At 38.9% G+C, this 18,462-nt stretch overlaps 1 protein-coding gene across 6 annotated transcripts in view; it reads left to right on the top strand.

Moving 5' to 3' along the window:
• Window positions 1-12,115, top strand: part of NARS2 (asparaginyl-tRNA synthetase 2, mitochondrial) — a 144,526-nt gene extending 132,411 nt beyond the window's left edge. For 3 of the 6 annotated variants that reach the window (XM_036859547.1, XM_036859548.1, XM_036859549.1), the window contains 2 exons: window positions 1,613-1,639; window positions 4,922-5,480. In XM_036859547.1, coding sequence (XP_036715442.1) covers window positions 1,613-1,639; window positions 4,922-5,066 — 172 coding nt within the window. In that variant the 3' untranslated portion in view covers window positions 5,067-5,480. Of the gene's footprint in view, window positions 1-1,612; window positions 1,640-4,921; window positions 5,689-11,614 lie in introns of those variants that run through there. The other 3 variants (XM_036859544.1, XM_036859546.1, XM_036859543.1) reach the window with 3 other exon arrangements.
• Window positions 12,116-18,462: the final 6,347 nt, after the last annotated feature.

Below are 18,462 nucleotides of genomic sequence, written 5' to 3' on the forward strand. Positions count from 1 at the left end.
AAATTATGATTGGCAGACTCCTACAGGGCATAAGGACAGGCTCTGAACCAGGGAAAGGATAAAGATGCAGGGAGAAAGAAACTAAAAATATCCACTAAGCTAGCATTTAGAATAAGCAGTTTTCCCTTCCTCAGGTTTTCTACTATGTAAGCATTTTGATTTAGGTATTTGAATAACTGTATTTTAACTCACTGTTTGAGACCTGGGAAATGTATCCATAAACACCAGAAAATGTTTTGGAGATGAGGAGGAGGGAATCATGTTTCTAATCGAACTACCACTCCTGTATGTGCATGGTCTGCCAACAAACCACAATGACTTCCTAAACTAACCAAGGTTATAAACCTCTGTTTTCCATGGTTTCCACTTTTACTGTGCCAGACTGTTTTAAAAAATGACTTTCCCATGTTGAAGGCTTAATCTTTCTCTCCAGATAATACTGAGTTTCATAGTAACCTGGAAAAGTCATGATTGTTTGACATGTTTGTTAAATTAGCCATTTGTAAGGCCTTCTTTTCCTAATGGAGAAATGCTTAAAAAGTTGTTGATTTTCCGAGATCCGAACCTATGAATCTGTTGACTAAAACTTGGTTTTGTAATCCCAATTATTTGAACTGCTCTATTTGGTTAGGGTCCAGAAGAAAGGGGATAAATATGTTCTGGGAGGACTCTTTTATCACATAGACTATTAACTCCTTAGTATTACTATAGTGTTAAGAAGTCCTGGAAAAATCGTGGAATTGAAGTGATGGTAAAACTCCTTAGGTGGAAAGAATTTGAAGATTTTCTGTTTTTTTTTTAAAGCACAATAAAAATCACACATGGCAAGGAACTTCATCTGTTGAAAGATTAATTGGTCTGTTTTCTTTGCTTGCTTCCTTCCTTCAGGAAACCTTTCCTCATAACATTAAATGTTTACCTAATATCTGATAATATCCAAATTTGTCTTTCCTAATGAAGTGGATATATGTGTTTACCTATCTCAGAGATCTGTCTGTGACTTCTGTTCATGTTTTTCATATTTTTGTGTATTTGAATTTTTCATAATCTTGATCACTTTGAGGTACACAGTGGTCCCAAACACTTTTAAGGGCTGAAATTAAATTTCATGAGTACTAAGAGCTTTAAGTTTTATTAACATTTCTCAAATTGGCAAAAACCAATTTGCAGCCATATTATAAAGGCAGCCTCAGAATCTATATTATTGTTTTAATATTGTGGAAAGAAAATTGTGTCTGTACATCACTTGTCTATGTGTGCCTTTCAGCAACCCTATATAGTAGTAATAGTACTTTTCTTATGTCACAGGATGATAAATATATCTCAAATGAAGCCCTTCTTTTGGGCTCTGGACCATACTTTCCTTCTATAGCATTTATTATTTGATAATACCTTGGACTATTGGTTTTCTTACTATTGGTTATCTTACCTTTCTTACCACCTAATAAAGGCTCAGCTTCTTAACTGTGTTGCATGTTATATAAGAGCACAGGTTTTGGTGTGTACTTCTTTATAAGAGCACTATGCGCACAACCCAGGATAAATGTTCGGTGGTTAGTATATTTATCTTATTGCCATTCTCTGAAATAATTTTGTTGTTTTCCTTTTACAGGTCAGGACTGACAGAAGCCTACCAATGGTGAGAATGTGACCCCTGATGACTCTTATTCTAGCTGTGGGTCTGAGTGTTAAATAGTTTTCACTTGTATTTCCAGGGTGCTATAGAAGAGTGTTAAAACAATGAACAGGTTCTCAGATTATTTACTCCCTTTGAGTCTTTGAAAAGTAGTAATAATAATGTCTGGCATTTATTTATTACCTATTATGTGCCAGATAACTGTGTTAAAATTTTGATGTATATTGTCTCGTGTAATCATCACAACACCCTGCTAGTAAGGTACTATTCTTATTCTCTTTTTATTATCCCTCCAGGCCTGAGGCCTAGAGATGTTAAGTAACTTAAGCAGGAGCACACAGTTAGAAGCATAGAGCTGGGACTTTGTTCCTAACCATTATGCTTCATTTTCTCTATGTGTGAAATTAGGAGCTTGAGCTAAGTGGTCCCTGAGGTCTCCACCAACTGTAGAAATCTAAGCTGCTTAGGGAAGATCATCTGTCTGCATTCCTAAGTTGTTCTGGTGTTCTTTCTGCAGACCCTTTCTTCAAGTACTTTTCAGTATATACAAATTATTTATTTATTTATATTTGTGTAATAAGACTCTTTCAGGATCTTAGTATAATAATATCAACAATATTATTAATTCTTTTGCTGTCCTCAGGAGAAGGAAAGGTTAAATTACACACTTGCCTTTTCGTAATGAAGGAGCTAGATTTCAGAGATACAAAAAAGCCTAAAATTGGGTTCAAGTAATGGCCCTAGATTGCTTCATTATTTATCAGTAATGAACTTTGGCATATTTAATCTCTCTTGAGTCTTGGTTTTCTTGGCCATAAAATGGAATGATAATATCTACTTCACAGGGTTATTGTTAGGATGAAAGGAAACAGTACAGGTTAAGTATCTACACAGAGTAGAAGCTTAGTTTAGTTTCCGTCCCCCTTTCCTTCTTTTGTTCTGAGTCTTGCTATTAGGTAGATGAGCCTGATTGTCAAGCTTATGCATTTTACCTCAGTTTCTTTCTGTCTACAAGGTAATATTCATAGTGTATAAAAACTAGTTATATATAAATCTTAATTATTGGTTTAGACCTTTTCTGGTCTTTATTAATCATTTCAATACTACTCTTTCCCAACTAAAGTTTTCAAACTCCTAACATCTCCAAATATAAATATTTATTATTTTGTTAATAAAGAGACAGCAGGCTCAACATGGAGTCACTTGTGCTAAGCTCACATCACCAAACTGAGACTTAATACCTAACTTAATGATAGTTTTGACATCTCCCAGGAGTGGAATCTTGAACCAGGGAATCTAAAATTACCTGGTCAACACTGGTGAGGTAATCTGCCTGATAGACCCCTGCCATCTCCTAAAGGAAGGCGACCTTGCCTGAAACCACCCACTCTTTGCTAGTAATTTCCTTGTCCTACCCCCTTCTGCCTATAATCATTCTGTAGAGCTCTTTGGAGCTCTTTTCTATTGCTAGATGGGATACTGCCTGATTCATGAATCACTGAATAAAGCCAATTAAGATCTTAAAAATTTACTCACTTGAATTTTATTTTTTTAACAGTTGGAATCTGCTTCCTTTTATATGATAATCATAGCATTTTAAGGTAGAAAGGACCTTAAAAATCTCCAAGACTGTGATCTCTGCTAGTATTCTACCACACTGTGAATAGCCACCCCAGGTGTCTAAGAATTTTCTCACTTCCTGTTTCTACATGCCACATGCAAATAATCTGTAACTAGTTCCACAATTTTTGTACCATCTCTTCTATAATGTGGCTACCCTAGAATCAATATAACAACAATCAAACAAAGATTCTTTTGAAAACTTGTTTTTAGAAGTAGATTTTTCCATCTGTCAAAGCAAAGGCAAGAAAAATGCCAAAGACGTAATCCCTCTTCTGAATTCAGTTTCCAGGCATTTATGCCAGTGTTTTGACATCGATATATGAGAAATTTAAAGCCAGCTAAAGCTAGATACTGGACTTCTAGCAGCCGGCTCAGATCCTGCAGGTGTTTGTGGCAGGTGGTTTGACATGCCCTTCATCTCATTTTCTCACTAAATCAAAGTGTATTCTGCCCCCATGCCTTATGAACTTAAAGTTAATTCAGCTAGCAAACATTTCAATTACTCAAGACTGTGTTCCTTCCATTATTCCTGATAGTTCTTAAATACTAACTCCTGTCTTATTGATCTCTCACTTGGTTGTAACTCACCTAGTTGCAATTTGTGTTTTATTTTAGAAAGAGAAGTACTTAATCTTAATTGCCTAAAATACCAATACATGTAGTCATTGTTATTAATAGTGGGGAAAAAGGTTATATAGTCTTTATCCTTGAGGAGCCATATGACTACCGGCTGTGGTGCTTAAGTTTTACGCTGTATTTTTGTATATTTTACAAATCATTCAAGAAACTATAAACTTATTTTAATCAATATTGTATAATTCAAGGATTCCCACCATTAAATGACAATAAAAATAGTTATAGAGTCTTCCTCCTTCTCTTCCTTTCCTAAAATAACTTTATCCCAGGCTGGTGTATTGGAATCTGAGTTCGAATCATGAACATACCATTTTCTAGCATGTAGTCTTATGTGGGAACAGAATGTGCATGGATGGGCTTCAGTGGCTGTGTAGCCTTTCAGAAGAATGACTCTGGACATCTTCTACTAGGCTTAAAGCAGAGAAGTCAAAGTTTTTCCTCACTCCAGTGCCCAAGAGTATATTTTTATGCCTTCAAACAATACATCATCATATAGTAAGCATCTATTCCCAGACAGTCACTGGAGATAAAGGTTGGCTAAGATGCAGTTCCTGCCCTTGATGTAGCTTACAGTCTAGTCTAGTAGGGGGCCTCTTTTTGTAATACATCAGGCAGAACTCTTCACCCTTCTCTGTATATTGAACAATATGATTTTGGTAAGGAAAAAAAAGAACATTATCGTAGATATACCAAGACATAGAAGAGGAATATATTTAAAGAAAAATAAGTTATGAGAAATTTTCCTGTAGCCTCTTGAGACAAGTTTTCTGTATATAAGCACCTAACAAACTTAAAAGAATAAGGATCAAGTGACCAAAGCCCATGAATGCATGACAGGATATGCTGCTGTTTGTCTGGGTAATCTTGGACAGATCACTTTAACTTCTCTATGAAAAGACTGGTCTACCACAGTGATGTGACGATAACAAATGATTGCAAAAAACTTTTGAAACATAAAATTCTGTCATAACATCTGATCTTAAATGAAGCATTTATAGGTAATGATTCTCTGTTTTTCAAAATTAGGTATCTGGACCTCCGTCGATTTGGATCTGTGCCACATGGAGGTTTTGGGATGGGATTTGAACGCTATCTGCAGTGCATCTTAGGAATTGACAATATCAAAGATGTTATCCCTTTTCCAAGATTTACTCATTCGTGTCTTTTGTAGCTGAAGACTGGTTAAGGAAGGCCACCCTGTGCCAGAGGTACTGCACGTGAATATACATACAGGAGAATGCATGTTTGAACTGTAGAAATGCAGAAGTTTTCAATATGTAATTGTCATGCCAGAAGATACATGAAAGATACATGTGATCATGATTTTCATTGAAAGTTGAAGGCATTTCATGGAAAGATGAACTCCATCAAGAAGAGGTACTTATAGCAGATAGAATCTCAAAGCTATTGTGTCAATTAAGAAAAAAATGAAATTGAACTAGATGGTCTCAAAGGTCCTTTCAAACTCTAGGACAGGATGAAATTGTGTATTTTACTTTTTCAAGATTTTTTTTTTTGATGTGGACCATTTTTTTAAAGTCTTTATTGAATTTGTTACAATATTGCTTCTGTTTTATGCTTTGGCCCTTTGACCGCAAGCCATGTGGGATCCCAGCTCCCCGACCAGGGATCGAACCCGCACCCCACGCACTGGAAGGCAAAGTCTCAACCACTGGACCGCCAGGGAAGTCCCAAAATTGTGTACTTTACTTTGTCTTTAGTCAGTAGACCACTGCCCTCTGTGACCTTTGAGAAGCAACTACTAGCTAAAAATAAAATGTTGTTGGATCTTTTCTCCCTTGCCATTTAACCTATGATAAATTCCCATCTTATTCTCATTGCTTTACTAAACATTACAGAGGAAAATATTCCTTTTTCGGGTCTTGACTTAAGAAAATTGCTATTGTGAATTGAAATCTTTTTTCATCAGACTACATGAAAAATCACATTTAATAACTGTTGATCCTTAATTATAAAAGCTAACAAGATGTATTATTTAAACTAATCACTGTTGTGTTGCAGTTAGTTCATGTTAGATACTTATAATGTCTCTGATAATCAATAAAATAGATTTTTGATACCTATGAAAGAAAAAAACAGGTTTTTAAATTCCATTTGGCCTTTTCCCAGTGAAATTTGGAAGAAAGATATTCTCCATCCAAGATGAGGATATATAGCTAAACCTAAAGGGAGGATAATTCTGGAGTCAAAAAGTAACGGGGCATGTTAGAGTGACAAGATCACTGATTTGGGACTTCACGACCTGACGGTTCTAGCAGTCACAAGTATGAGTTTGGATAAGCCACTTACTCTCTATGAGCTCATGCATCATTTTCCTCACAGACTTGATATAGTAATTACATGAAAGTGTGTGTGTGTGTGTGTGTGTATGTGTTTAAAACTGTGAAATGCTACACAAATTTTTTTAAACTCTACTTTTAGTCTTCGTTGAGATGCAGCCATATGGACTTGCGGCAAATGGTGAACTCAGTAGGATTCATATGTATCAAATAATTATAAAAAGGTATGCATGCCTGAATAATCAATTTTCTAAGTCTCATTAGATGACTTAGGTTACTTCCTAATGAGTTTCTATATGCACTTTATTTTAACCTAACTCAAAATCAAACAGCTGGAAAGAACTGCAGAACCTAGAGCTGGAAGTCATAGGAGACACTGAGAGGTTGTCAAGGTCGAACTTCTATCTAAAGCAGAGGGATCCTATGTACCTTGGCAACCTCTTGGCAAAGAGCTCAGTACCCCACAGAATAGCTCATTCCATTTCTGAAGCTCTCTAATTGGTAGCTTTTGCTGAGCTAAAATCTGTTTCCCTGGAACTTTAATCCTTGGGCTTAGATACCAAGATTAGGACAGGATAAAAGGAACAATTAAGGCTTCCATAAGGCTTGCCTCAACCATGGGTGAGAGAGATAAATTCATTTGTTTACTCAACAAATATTATTACCTGAGCTTATTCTACATGCCACATACTGTGCTAGGTGCTACATAAACAGTAGTGAACTGACCCTTGCCTTCATGGATTTACAGTCTATTAGGGAAGATATACCAATGATAAGTAAACAAATGTATTATTTCAAAATATGGCATGTGCTATAAGATTTTATGAAGAACAGGGCAATCATAGATAAGCTTGCTAGAGGGGGCATCCCTGAAAAGGCGATATTTAACCTTAGACCTGGAAGATAAAATAGAGAAACCATTTTTTTTTCTTCTTCTTCTGTGTAAAACATGTTACTTATGTTTACTAGGTTCTGCTTAAGAATATAAACGATAAAATATATATATGTAATTTATTTTTTAAATTCTGTTAAAATATAGTTAAAAAATCACACACAGAGATAAATCTTATTTATTTGAAAACATTTTCTTATATGAATTATTTACCCATTTGTGCTGGGTACCTAAGTTTCCCACCCAAAAAATTAGAATTAGTGAAGAAGTAATTCTTTAAGAAGTGTGGCACTATCAGCTCTCCCTTCCCCTGAAGTCGCTAAATAATAAAATTTACCGTATTTTATAAGATTTCAGGTTCATTGTAATCAAGACCCCTGTGGTACAGGGAGATCAGCTCGGTGCTTTGTGACCACCTAGAGGGGTGGGATAAGGAGGGAGGGAGGGAGGGAGGGAGATGCAAGAGGGAGGAGGTATGGGGATATATGTATATGTATAGCTGATTCACTTTGTTATAAAGCAGAAACTAACACACCATTGTAAAGCAATTATACTCCAATAAAGATGTTAAAAAAAAAAAAGACAAAAAACACAACCCTGTGGTAGTGTTTGGGAAACAATTGTTTGGATGAAATAGGACAAGCACTCAGAATCTGTTCCTCTTCTTAACGTTTGCCTTGTAGTCCCTCTTACCTGTCCATGGCACTGCACTTGCCACGCACACCTATTAGAAATCAGTGAAGGCTGTCTCTGTCGTAGCAGGTTGAGTATGTGGCTGTGGCTACACACATGGGCCTGAGAACAGTGGCAGACACTGTCAGCAGCAACTTGGGGGGAACGATCACCTCCAGCCACAAAACACACAACCGAGCCTGTGCTCCCCTAGGGTTAGAGAAACCATTTTAAAACATTTGTGACATCAGTTAATTTGATTTGGCGTTTAAGTCTTGATACTGTATTTTGTGGAGTAAGAATCACAAACATTCACAGGCCCAAAACCTGGATGCACTAATAGTTTCCAAGGCTATTAGGAATCATGCCTGCAGTGATTTTTGAGGAGCCAGATAGAATTGTGATGTTAACATGATGGCTGGGCATCAAAAATAACAGTGAGAGAATACTGAATGAGAGAAGCCCCAGGTTCTGGTCCCAGTGCCACCATTAGCTTAACTGTGGAGCATTAGGCAAGTAAGATCATCCTCGTGGCCTCCAGTTATTTCATCCGCAGAGCTATCGCTTTGAAGTAGATGAACTCTAAGGATCCTTCTATCAATCTTCTAGGAATTTGTGATGGACATAGTCACTAATAATAATTGATTTAGAGTCTGACCTTTAGATTTTATTTTAGTACATACTAGGTCTCCGAAAACTTATAATGAGGTCAATCGCTGAAAGTTTAACAATAGACTTAAGTGTGTTCAACGTGTGTGTATGTGAGGTGGAAAAGGGTCCTTCTCAAGGAGTCAAACATACATTCTTCCTTATCTGAGTCTCCAGCAGTGTATTTCCGAACCTTCATACTTATTCATTCTTTTCTTTCACAGTTGATCACATAATGAGTATCTGGTTGAAGCCAGACACTTGCCACTTATAACAGCCTAGTCATTTACATCTTTGGCTCAATACTTATATTTTACCAATAAGTGAACAAAAAACAAGCGCTAATGTCAGACAAGGATGATGAAAATGCCAAAACTAAACCATTGCTTGCAGGCAGCATCAACAGAAAAAACCTTTTTTAAATGTTGACTTGTCAGCTGATATATGAATATCCAGATTCTACATTAGAAACAGCATTGTATAATTCTACGTATAATGAATAAAAATATGGATTTAATAGTTAAGGATGGTCTATTCTATAATACCATAGGGCTTAATTTGTGAGTTAAAAGGTGATTTGAGGATATTAATTTTCACTTGAGTAACCAGTTTCCAATGAGGGAAAAATCAGATTCTGCTTTCCCAAGGTTTCCAAACATTACCTCAAAATAGTAACCCAAGTAAGAGTGTATTCTAAAACTTAGAAATGTTTTTTCCATCATTAGTTCCCATTCTCATTTCAAATTTTGAAGTAGGTGGAGAAAAATAGTTACTTTCCATCTGGCTGTCCGCTTGCCTGCGGAAGTTGTGCTGTCGTGGGTTTGTGGGGGTTTTTTGGCAGGGGGTTTGGGGGAGGATTAGGAGGGTCTGACAAGAACTTAATTGTGTGAGTGATCCATTCCAGATCTAGACATAGCTCTCCCACCCTCTGACCCAGCCCAGAGACTCTTAACTCTCACAGAACGGCAAAGGAATGGTTTGACCTTTTGTCCCTCCCAAACAGAATCTGCTAGAAGCACCCCTCTACAGTGTTATACATTCATATTCTCTATAAATTGAATCTAGACATTTCAAGCAGGACTGAACAGGCATTGAAGATGCAACTGGTGAGATGGATTAACTCTACCCTTCTTTAAATCTCTTACTTCAGGTAATTATAGATGAGAAATGCTTATTTGGATTGGATTGATATTTTATTCGTATATTTATTTTAGTAAGTGGTGAGGCAAGAACATAAAAATGCAGAATTGAAAGACAGATTGGCCTGGATTGAATTGATAAGAAATGTCTGGGGCGTTTTGGCTTCTGATCAATATTTGTATTCAGTCTGCAATCTAAAGTATGTATAATAAAAAGAAAACAGGTGGGAGTAATATCTGACAGTAGTTCTTCCCAGGTTCAATTCCTATTAAAAGATAGCAGAAGCATTAAGGAAAGAGGGGAAAGCCACCTTAATCACCCTACACCAAAATGCTTCAGTAGGATTTCCATAAAACAGGTCTTATTAGATCATGGTCAGCACCCCTCCAGAAACTTAGACATTCCACCATTGCCAGGAGCCCTGGATTGCCCCTTCGATCAGCTAAGACTCCAGCTGGCTCTTGTGCAGTTTGGTTTGGAATCCAGTGGATTTACAGCCATTATTAGTACACTGTGTGGTAGTTTCTGGGGGACCTTTGTAAAGAAATCAGGAGTTTAGATCGTAAGCTGCCATTCAGGCAGCTAATCACTGAATTAACATAGTTTATGACTCTTCAGTAACGTTCTGCTACATCTTTACTGTTCATAATTGTTATTAATAATATGACTATCATTTGGACATTGCTTTACAGTTTACAGTATTTTTTAACATATCCACAATATATTGTGGACCTTGTTCCTTTGTAGCTTACTGTGCCTGAAATTTGTTTGGTTAGATTAGTTTATTTGTTATGGAGATTGGTTATTAGGAATTCCTAATAATGAGGGAGAGTAAGACTACAAATAAAGTTCACCACTCTCAGCCTCCAGAGAAACTGAAAGCACAGAACTTTTTATAGTAATCAAAGAATCTTGCCTTTTAAGCCCCAGTGCAAAACACACTTTGGCCTCTGATTTCCTTGTTCTGTACAGGGAGAAGAAATTTAAGAATCTGATGGAAAATGATGGTTGAGCCCAAATACATTCTAATAAAGAGAAACATTGAAAGTGGAATACAGAGTCCCAGACCCAGCAGTGTACTTAAGCTCACTATGCAGTTTTTTAAATGAGTCTGTGTTCATATTTGTCTTACTTTCCTCTTAGGATCATCCTAGAATATACATAGGAAGGTAGATGAAAGAACTTTGATAGGAATTATTAATATCCTCCCCAAAGTGATCAACCTTTGATATTTCAAGATGATACTCTGAAAATAGAAACTTGGTGGGCCCCTGCAGCAAAGGTTTTTTTCGTGCTACAAATACACATGTACACAGCTAGAACTGTATTTTGCAGAACCTGGCTTCTGCCACATGCAGAACCTTCTCTGCACTCTGGCTCAACAAGAACTGCTGGTTTGCTGTTTTCCAGTGATCCTAGATTTGAAAAATCTCTTAGAGATCATATCCCTTGGAGAACTCTGATTGTGACCTGATAGTAACAGAGCCTGCCTCTCCATGGCATGCAAATATCATAAATTAGAAACAGCCACACACTTTCTTCTCCAGAATAGAATCTCTGTAGCTGCTCATTTGGGACAGTGTGTCCTTCCCTGAAGGGCTGCACCCCACTAGGGTGTTCACCAGGCAGAGTATCCTTAAAGTGGGCCTTTCTCTTAGTAGAGGAATGCTTCCTTTCACTGTCCACTCAGCTGCTGCCCAAGTACCCTGTGATACCAGTCTTGACGTTAGAAGAGCTTAAAGTCTCCAGTGCCTCCTCCCTGTCTGTCTTACAGCCTATAGTAATTGTTCCTCCTCCTGTATCTGTAATACTGCTGAAAGATCTCAGAGTTTCAGAATGTTCAGGGCAGTACCAACCCCCTTTATTTGGGGATTGCAGAAATGGACTTGGGTCATATATAGATTTGTTGTTGAAGAACAGTAAGTTCCTTTACTGAAGATTTCTACTGATACTACATTTTCTTTGCATTGCCCCAAAAGGCAGAAACTGATTCCTTATCCAGTTAGGATACGGCTGGCCAACGATCTCTTTAAATGTAATTTCCATCTTCTACCTTCTGCGTTGCAGGTTTTTGCATCAGGAAACTGTCGGGTCAGATTCCTGCCAGAAAATGTGCTGGATGTTTCGTGTCTTGGAAGGGGTATTAGACGTAGAGGGAGAAGACTCTGGTTTATGTCTGACACTCTACTTACCAGCTGTGGAACCTTGAGCAAGTTATTTTATCTCTGAGTTTGTATACGTATCTGCAAAATGAGGATAATATTTAACTTACAGAGTGTTGCGAGAAACGGTGAAGACTATGTGAAAGGGTTTCATAAGTTGACAACGCTACATAAATGTAAGGTCTCCTAAGGGAATCCTTTTCAAAACAAAAAAAAATCTGTGTGAACTAAGATATTTATTGCATGTTGAATGAAATATTTTATAGCCATAAAAATTATAAGAGAAAATGTGTTGAAAATTTTTTAAGTTGTACTTTGCAGTTATAACAGTGTAAAAGCTATGTACATGGATTAGAAGCATATGGGAAAAAAAGGAATCAGCTGTTCCAGGAAGTGGAATTGAACGACTTTTCTTTAAGAATCTCTGGCCTATTCAGTTCAGTTCAGTAGAGGCACTGTGCCAGGTTCGGTGCTCGATTCTGTGAATACAGAGAAAAATAGGATATGCTCCCACGTCTCAGGGACTCCCATTTTGTATAATCTTTGTTAAAGTGTATTATGTATAAGAATCACCTGGGGAGCTTATTAAAAGTTCAGATTATCCTGATACCACCCTAGAACGTCTGTTCCACCCTAAAAGGTCTAGGATGGAACAGCGCACAGTTAGCGTTCTTTAAACAGTCACCCTGAGTGATTCTAATATAGGTGGTTTAATTTCACACTGTGAGAAACCTTCAGTGAGGTTCTAATGTTTTTATAGTAAAAAGTAATAATTACACAGATCTGCTCATTGAAGAATTTGATTGTTCTGTCTGGACCTTTTTTTTTTTTTAATACTTAGATATACTTCTTTTTTTTTTTTTTAATAATTCTTTATTTTATTTATTTATTTTTGGCTGTATTGGGTCTTCGTTTCTGTGCGAGGGCTTTCTCCAGTTGCGGCAAGCGGGGGCCACTCTTCATCGCGGTGTGCGGACCTCTCACTATCGCAGCCTCTCTTGTTGCAGAGCACAGGCTCCAGACGCGCAGGCTCAGTAGTTGTGGCTCACGGGCCTAGTTGCTCCGCGGCATGTGGGATCTTCCCAGACCAGGGCTCGAACCCGTGTCCCCCGCATTGGCAGGCAGATTCTCAACCACTGCGCCACCAGGGAAGCCCCTTTTTTTTAAATATATATATTTTTTTAATTTTATTTTTTTGGCTGCATTGGGTCTTCTTTGCAGCGCACTGGCTTTCTCTAATTACAGTGAGCAGGGGCTACTCTTCATTGCGGTGTGCAGGCTTCTCATTGCGGTGGCTTCTCTTGTTGTGGAGCACGGGCTCTAGGCACGCAGGCTTCAGTAGTTGTGGCACGTGGGCCCTAGAGCGCGCGGGCTTCAGTAGTTGCAGCACATGGGCGCAGTAGTTGCGGCGCATGGGCTCTCGGGTGTGTGGCCTTCTGTAGTTGTGGCACACGGGCTCAGTAGCTGTGGCACATGGGCTTAGTTGCTCTGCGGCATGTGGGCTCTTCCCGGACCAGGAACCCATGTCCCCTGCATTGGCAGGCGGATTCTTAACCACTGTGCCACCAGGGAAGTCCCCTGTGTGGACCTTTGAGCTGGCTTCTGTGCCTCTATATCAAGCATGGGAAAGCCATCCTGCGGAGTGGTGTTGCTCTGGAACTCATGCGGCAGAGACCCTGCCACATCTCTCGACCTTTATCTCTTTGCCTCACTTCCTTTCTCTTCCACTACCTCTCCCATGTTTTTTCTCTGTGCATGTTTTTCTCTCCCACTCTGATTCCTCCTATGCCTGCAATACAGCAACATCCAGGTGCTTCCCCTTCCTTTCTCCACCCCTTCCCCCAACCAGACATGTCAACTTTATTGAAAAGAAACCCAACCTACTTCTAGTTTACTAACTTGTAGAGGAAGGCTCTTGTATCTAGTTAATGTCTCTCAGAAAACTTAGGAGTGGGCTATTCATGGATCAACAACCACAAAGGTACCATATGTGGACCTTTTGTGTCTTTATTTTGACTGTCATTTCACTCTTGATTAACTTTTTTCTAGTGGGTTAGCAGCCTTCAACAGAGTCCTGTCCTGCCCACCAGGCTGGAGTGTGCCCTGCATCCTGACAGAGCACTGCTTGTCTCCACATGCCTATGAACGGGCTTGGGTGGCCTTCTCAGGCTAGACACCTGTCACCTCTTAGTCACCTAGAATCAAAATATTAACAGCTCTAATCACACTGTCTGAGGCCATGAGGCTTTATTTCAAGAATGGTGACACTCCAAAATGCAGCTAGGATTTCTACATTTTCATGTGTTTATATTACTAGTGTTGGTGTTTATATGACTTGCACCTCTAGATACCAAGGGTTGGTCAGTGGCTTCCAGACGCCCTCCCTCCATTATGCTCCCTCAGAACCATATGAAAATACTGGTCCTCTTATGTTGTCATTTGTCTTCTCTGCCAGAACGTGAGCTCCATGAGAACAGGAGAGTGTATTTATCTTTGTATGTCCAGTGCCTTGGAGAGTATCTGGAACATAGAGGGTACTCATTAAATAACTCTTGAATGTATATTAGGTATCAAAAATTAGGTGTCAAAAAAAAGTAAATGTATCCATCAGACAAAAGGGAAATATTCCTTAAAAAATAATTCCCAAACTGACTTGCCCCCCTATATGTCTCTAAAATATTCCATAAATTGAATTTTTAAATTAGCCCTTTCAGCCTAAATCCAAGTCTGAAGCCACTGCCTGAACACAGAACAGAAAGTCAGGGATTGGGACTTCCCTGGTGGGGCAGTGGTTAAGAATCCACCTGCCAATGCAGGGGACACAGGTTCAAGCCCTGGTCCGGGAAGATCCCACATGCTGCAGAGCAACTAAGCCCGTGCGCCACAACTACTGAGCCTGTGCTCTAGAGCCCGTGAGCCACAACTAATGAGCCTGCGTGCCGCAACTACTGAAGCCCACATGCCTAGAGCCCGTGCTCCACAACAAGAGAAGCCACCGCAATGAGGAGCCTGCACACCGCAAAGAAGATTAGCCCCCGCTCACCACAACTAGAGAAAACCCACACGCAGCAACAAAGACCCAAAGCAGCCAAAAATAAATAAATAGATAATTTAAAAAAAAAAAGAAAGTCAGGGATCAAAAGAAACTATGAGTTCAACTAGTAATTTGTCATTGTAATCTGTTACTGAAGGTGAGTTTCTAGGGCAACTCTCCGGCACTGCTTCTGGAGTACAGTGACTTAGTAGGCTTGTCAAGAACCTCTCCATGCTATTCATCATTACATAACCAGCACCTAGCCAAGTGCCTTGCACATAGTAGGTACTCAGTAAATATTTGTTGAATGAATTATTTGATTGGTGGAGGAAATTCAGAAGCAAGTCCTAAGACGAATTTAGTTGGAGTCGCTCATATTTTCAGTTAGTGTTTTTTTCCACCTTGCTCTCTAAATCTAGATAAGTTTCTTGCCTCAAAATTGAAGGAGCTACTGCTTACATCATCTAATTCAGCAAACGTTAATTGATGCCTACTCTGTGCCTCTCTGTGTGAGGCACCCAAAGACAAGGAAAACCCAAAGACAAGGAAAACCTGTACTGTGTGTCCCCATATAGGGGAGGACAAACTGATAATTTTGTTGGGCTGATAATTTCTCTGTGCTCCCACAATCCTTTGAACATACCTCTATTATAACATTGCCCACATGCTACTATAGACATCTGCTTATCTATTTCTCTCCCCAGAAAGACTCTGAACTTCTTAAAACCTTGGTCTTACTCACCTCGGTATTCCTATGCTGAACTTGTCATAGTAGGTTCTCAGAAAATCTTTATTGAGAACTGAATAACATGGACTTCCATGGTGGTGCAGTGGTTAAGAATCCACCTGCCAATGCAGGGGACACAGGTTTGAGCCGTGGTCCGGGAGGATCCCACATGCTGCAGAGCAACTAGGCCCGTGCGCCACAACTGCTGAGCCTGCGCTCTGGAGCCCGCGAGCCACAACTGCTGAGGCCTGCGCACCTGGAACCCGTGCTCCGCGACAGGAGAGGCCACCACAATGAGAGGCCCGCGCACCGCAGCAAAGAGTGGCCCCTGCTCGCCACAACTGGAGGGGGGCCTGCGTGCAGCAACAAAGACCCAATGCAGCCAAAAAAACGAACCAAAAAAACACAACATTGTAAATCAACTATATTTCAGTAAAAATTATTTAAAACTTAAAAAAAAAACTGAATAACAAGTACATAAATAATCATTCCCAAGTAATATATATAAGAATATAAACATTTTGTACTTGAACAGAAATACATGCCTAAGTGTTTTCTGAGTTTCAAATGATAGATACTGGGTAAGTCCTGCAAGAAACAAGATTGGTGTTCATTTCTCTCTTAAACACCTTTCAAGGTATCTAGTTAGTTATCGAACCCATCTTTCCTCTGAGAATTCCCCCACCCCTATCCTAGCCAGTAAATCCCCAGCAGACATATTGGGGATATGAGCTTCCCTTGCTGGTAGGACTAGGGATGGATACCTGACCCCAAATGGACCAGTCTCATTTTCTCTTAGAAAATTGGGGTTGAGAACACTAGAGAGTCTGGACTAGTTGCTTGAACCAGGAACATGTAAACTTAGGAGCTCTAAGACAAACATGTACCTTAAGAGACAGAGAAAGTCTGCAGAAAGAAAGAACTGAAGGCAAAATGCTCAGAGATGAAAAACCATATGGCCTCTGAGAGAGACAGACACACAAACTGGCTGCCTAGTTCTTGCTATATTTAGTCCTTGGTTGCTGCCCTTCCTGAGGCCACACTCAACTATTTCTTGGGTTCCATGGGATATACCTCTTTTTAAAACAACAAAAAAACAAAAAACAGTAAATTCCCTATTGGGGCTTAAGCAAATTTTAAATGGGTATCTACTTTTACAACTAAAAGAAGACATTAGTACACCGTCTGACTTATGGAAAGAATTCTCCTTACTCTTTAAGCCTCATTACCTTTTCATCATACATTCTATTCTAGAATATTTGTTGATCAAGAAATTATTTAGAAGAGGAATTCCTGATAAATAAGATGCAGGAAGGTAAGTGATGACTTCTTTGCTTTTCAAGTTTCTTGATACTTTTAAGTCACAAAAACAGAAATGAATGGAGACTTATTTACAGAGGGGATTGGATACACATCAGACCTTTTTTTGAACTACAAAATTGGATTAAAGTGGTTTTGAAGGACCAGCACATTTGGCAGCTTCCCAGGACATCTATTTCTGAAGATTCTGCTTTCCAGAACTGTTTAAGAATGGCTTTTGTCACAGGCCTTAGCTGTGTTTCAGACTAGCCAAAACTGAAAAGTGGGAAGAGACCAAATCAGAAAGTGTGTGTGCCTAGAGCAGCCCAAACCCTGCTGTTGGGCTGGCATAAACACTCATGGCCAGATCTCTCAAAGTAAGATAAAGACTTTGTTCTTCAGAAACAGTTCCAAATATGAAGTTATAATGATGTCTGCCAACATGTTTCTAACGACTCTAGGAAAAGAAAACAACAACAAGTAAGTTTCCAGCTCTTTTCTCAGTGGACACTGGACCTTGGAGAAGCTTGCATGTAATTCGACTGCAGCTACTTTCTGTTTTTAGTTAATTATGTTAAATGTGCCTCATAACTTCCAATCCCAGTGGGGCTGTCATTTAGAAGGGTGCTGGGGGGAAGCTGTTTTAATTCTGGCTTTTGTTTCAGCCACTAAATGTAATGCCACATGATTGTTGACCCAACAGTAATCCAGTTAAAAAACAGTCTACAGAGTTACTGCATCATCAAAATTAACCCTGATTACATCAAATTATGTTGAAACAGACCACAGCTGTTTGCCCTGTTGAAGCAACTGCTTGAGAGCTCATCCAGAAGATACATCTGGGTGTCAGGAAGACACATTTTGGGTTTTATTTTTGTTTCTCAACATAAATGGAGGAGGGAAACACTCTGTTCTGCCCAGAGTGCTTGGTAGAGCTGAAAACCTTGTGATTCTCCAGAATTAAAAATCTTCGTCATTCCAGAAGAGAAAAAAACCTGAGATCTCCTGTTTCAGTTTTCTATAGGAAGGATGTAAGAAGGAAATCCAAATCTGTTGAGTATTCCTCTTGTCGGCAAAAAGAAGTGGAACTGACTACAGAGAAGGACAGTGGGATTTTTTTGTGGAGGGCTGTATGCAGTGGTATGCTGGGCTGGCTCATACCAGCCTGTGAGAATGGATTGTTAAGTTACGGAAAAATTTGCAAGCTGATTGCTAAAGAATAACGTTAAAATTAAATTATAATTAAAAGTGGAAAATAACAGGTATTGGAGACGAAGTGGACAGATTGGAACCCTCAAACATTGCTGGTAGGGATGTAAAATGATGTAACCACTGTGGGAAATAGTTAAAGAGTTCTGTAAAAAGTTAAACACAGAGTCACAGTACGATTCAGCAATTCAACTCCTAGTTATATAGCCAAGAGTATGATAACATAGGTTCACACAAAAACTTGTACATGAAGGTTCATAGCAAGATTATTCATAATAGTCAAAAAGTGGAAACAACTGAAATGTCTATCAACTGATGAATGGATAAATAAAATGTGGTACATGGATATAATGGAATATTATTCAGCCGTAAAGAGGAATGAAGAAAAACTGATATACATCAGAACATGGATGAACCTTGAAAACATTATACAAAGTGAAAAGTCAGACACAAAAGGCTATATAGTATATGATTCCGATTATAT

Source organism: Balaenoptera musculus, chromosome 8, assembly GCF_009873245.2.
Source record: "Balaenoptera musculus isolate JJ_BM4_2016_0621 chromosome 8, mBalMus1.pri.v3, whole genome shotgun sequence".
Lineage (NCBI taxonomy): Eukaryota > Metazoa > Chordata > Mammalia > Artiodactyla > Balaenopteridae > Balaenoptera > Balaenoptera musculus.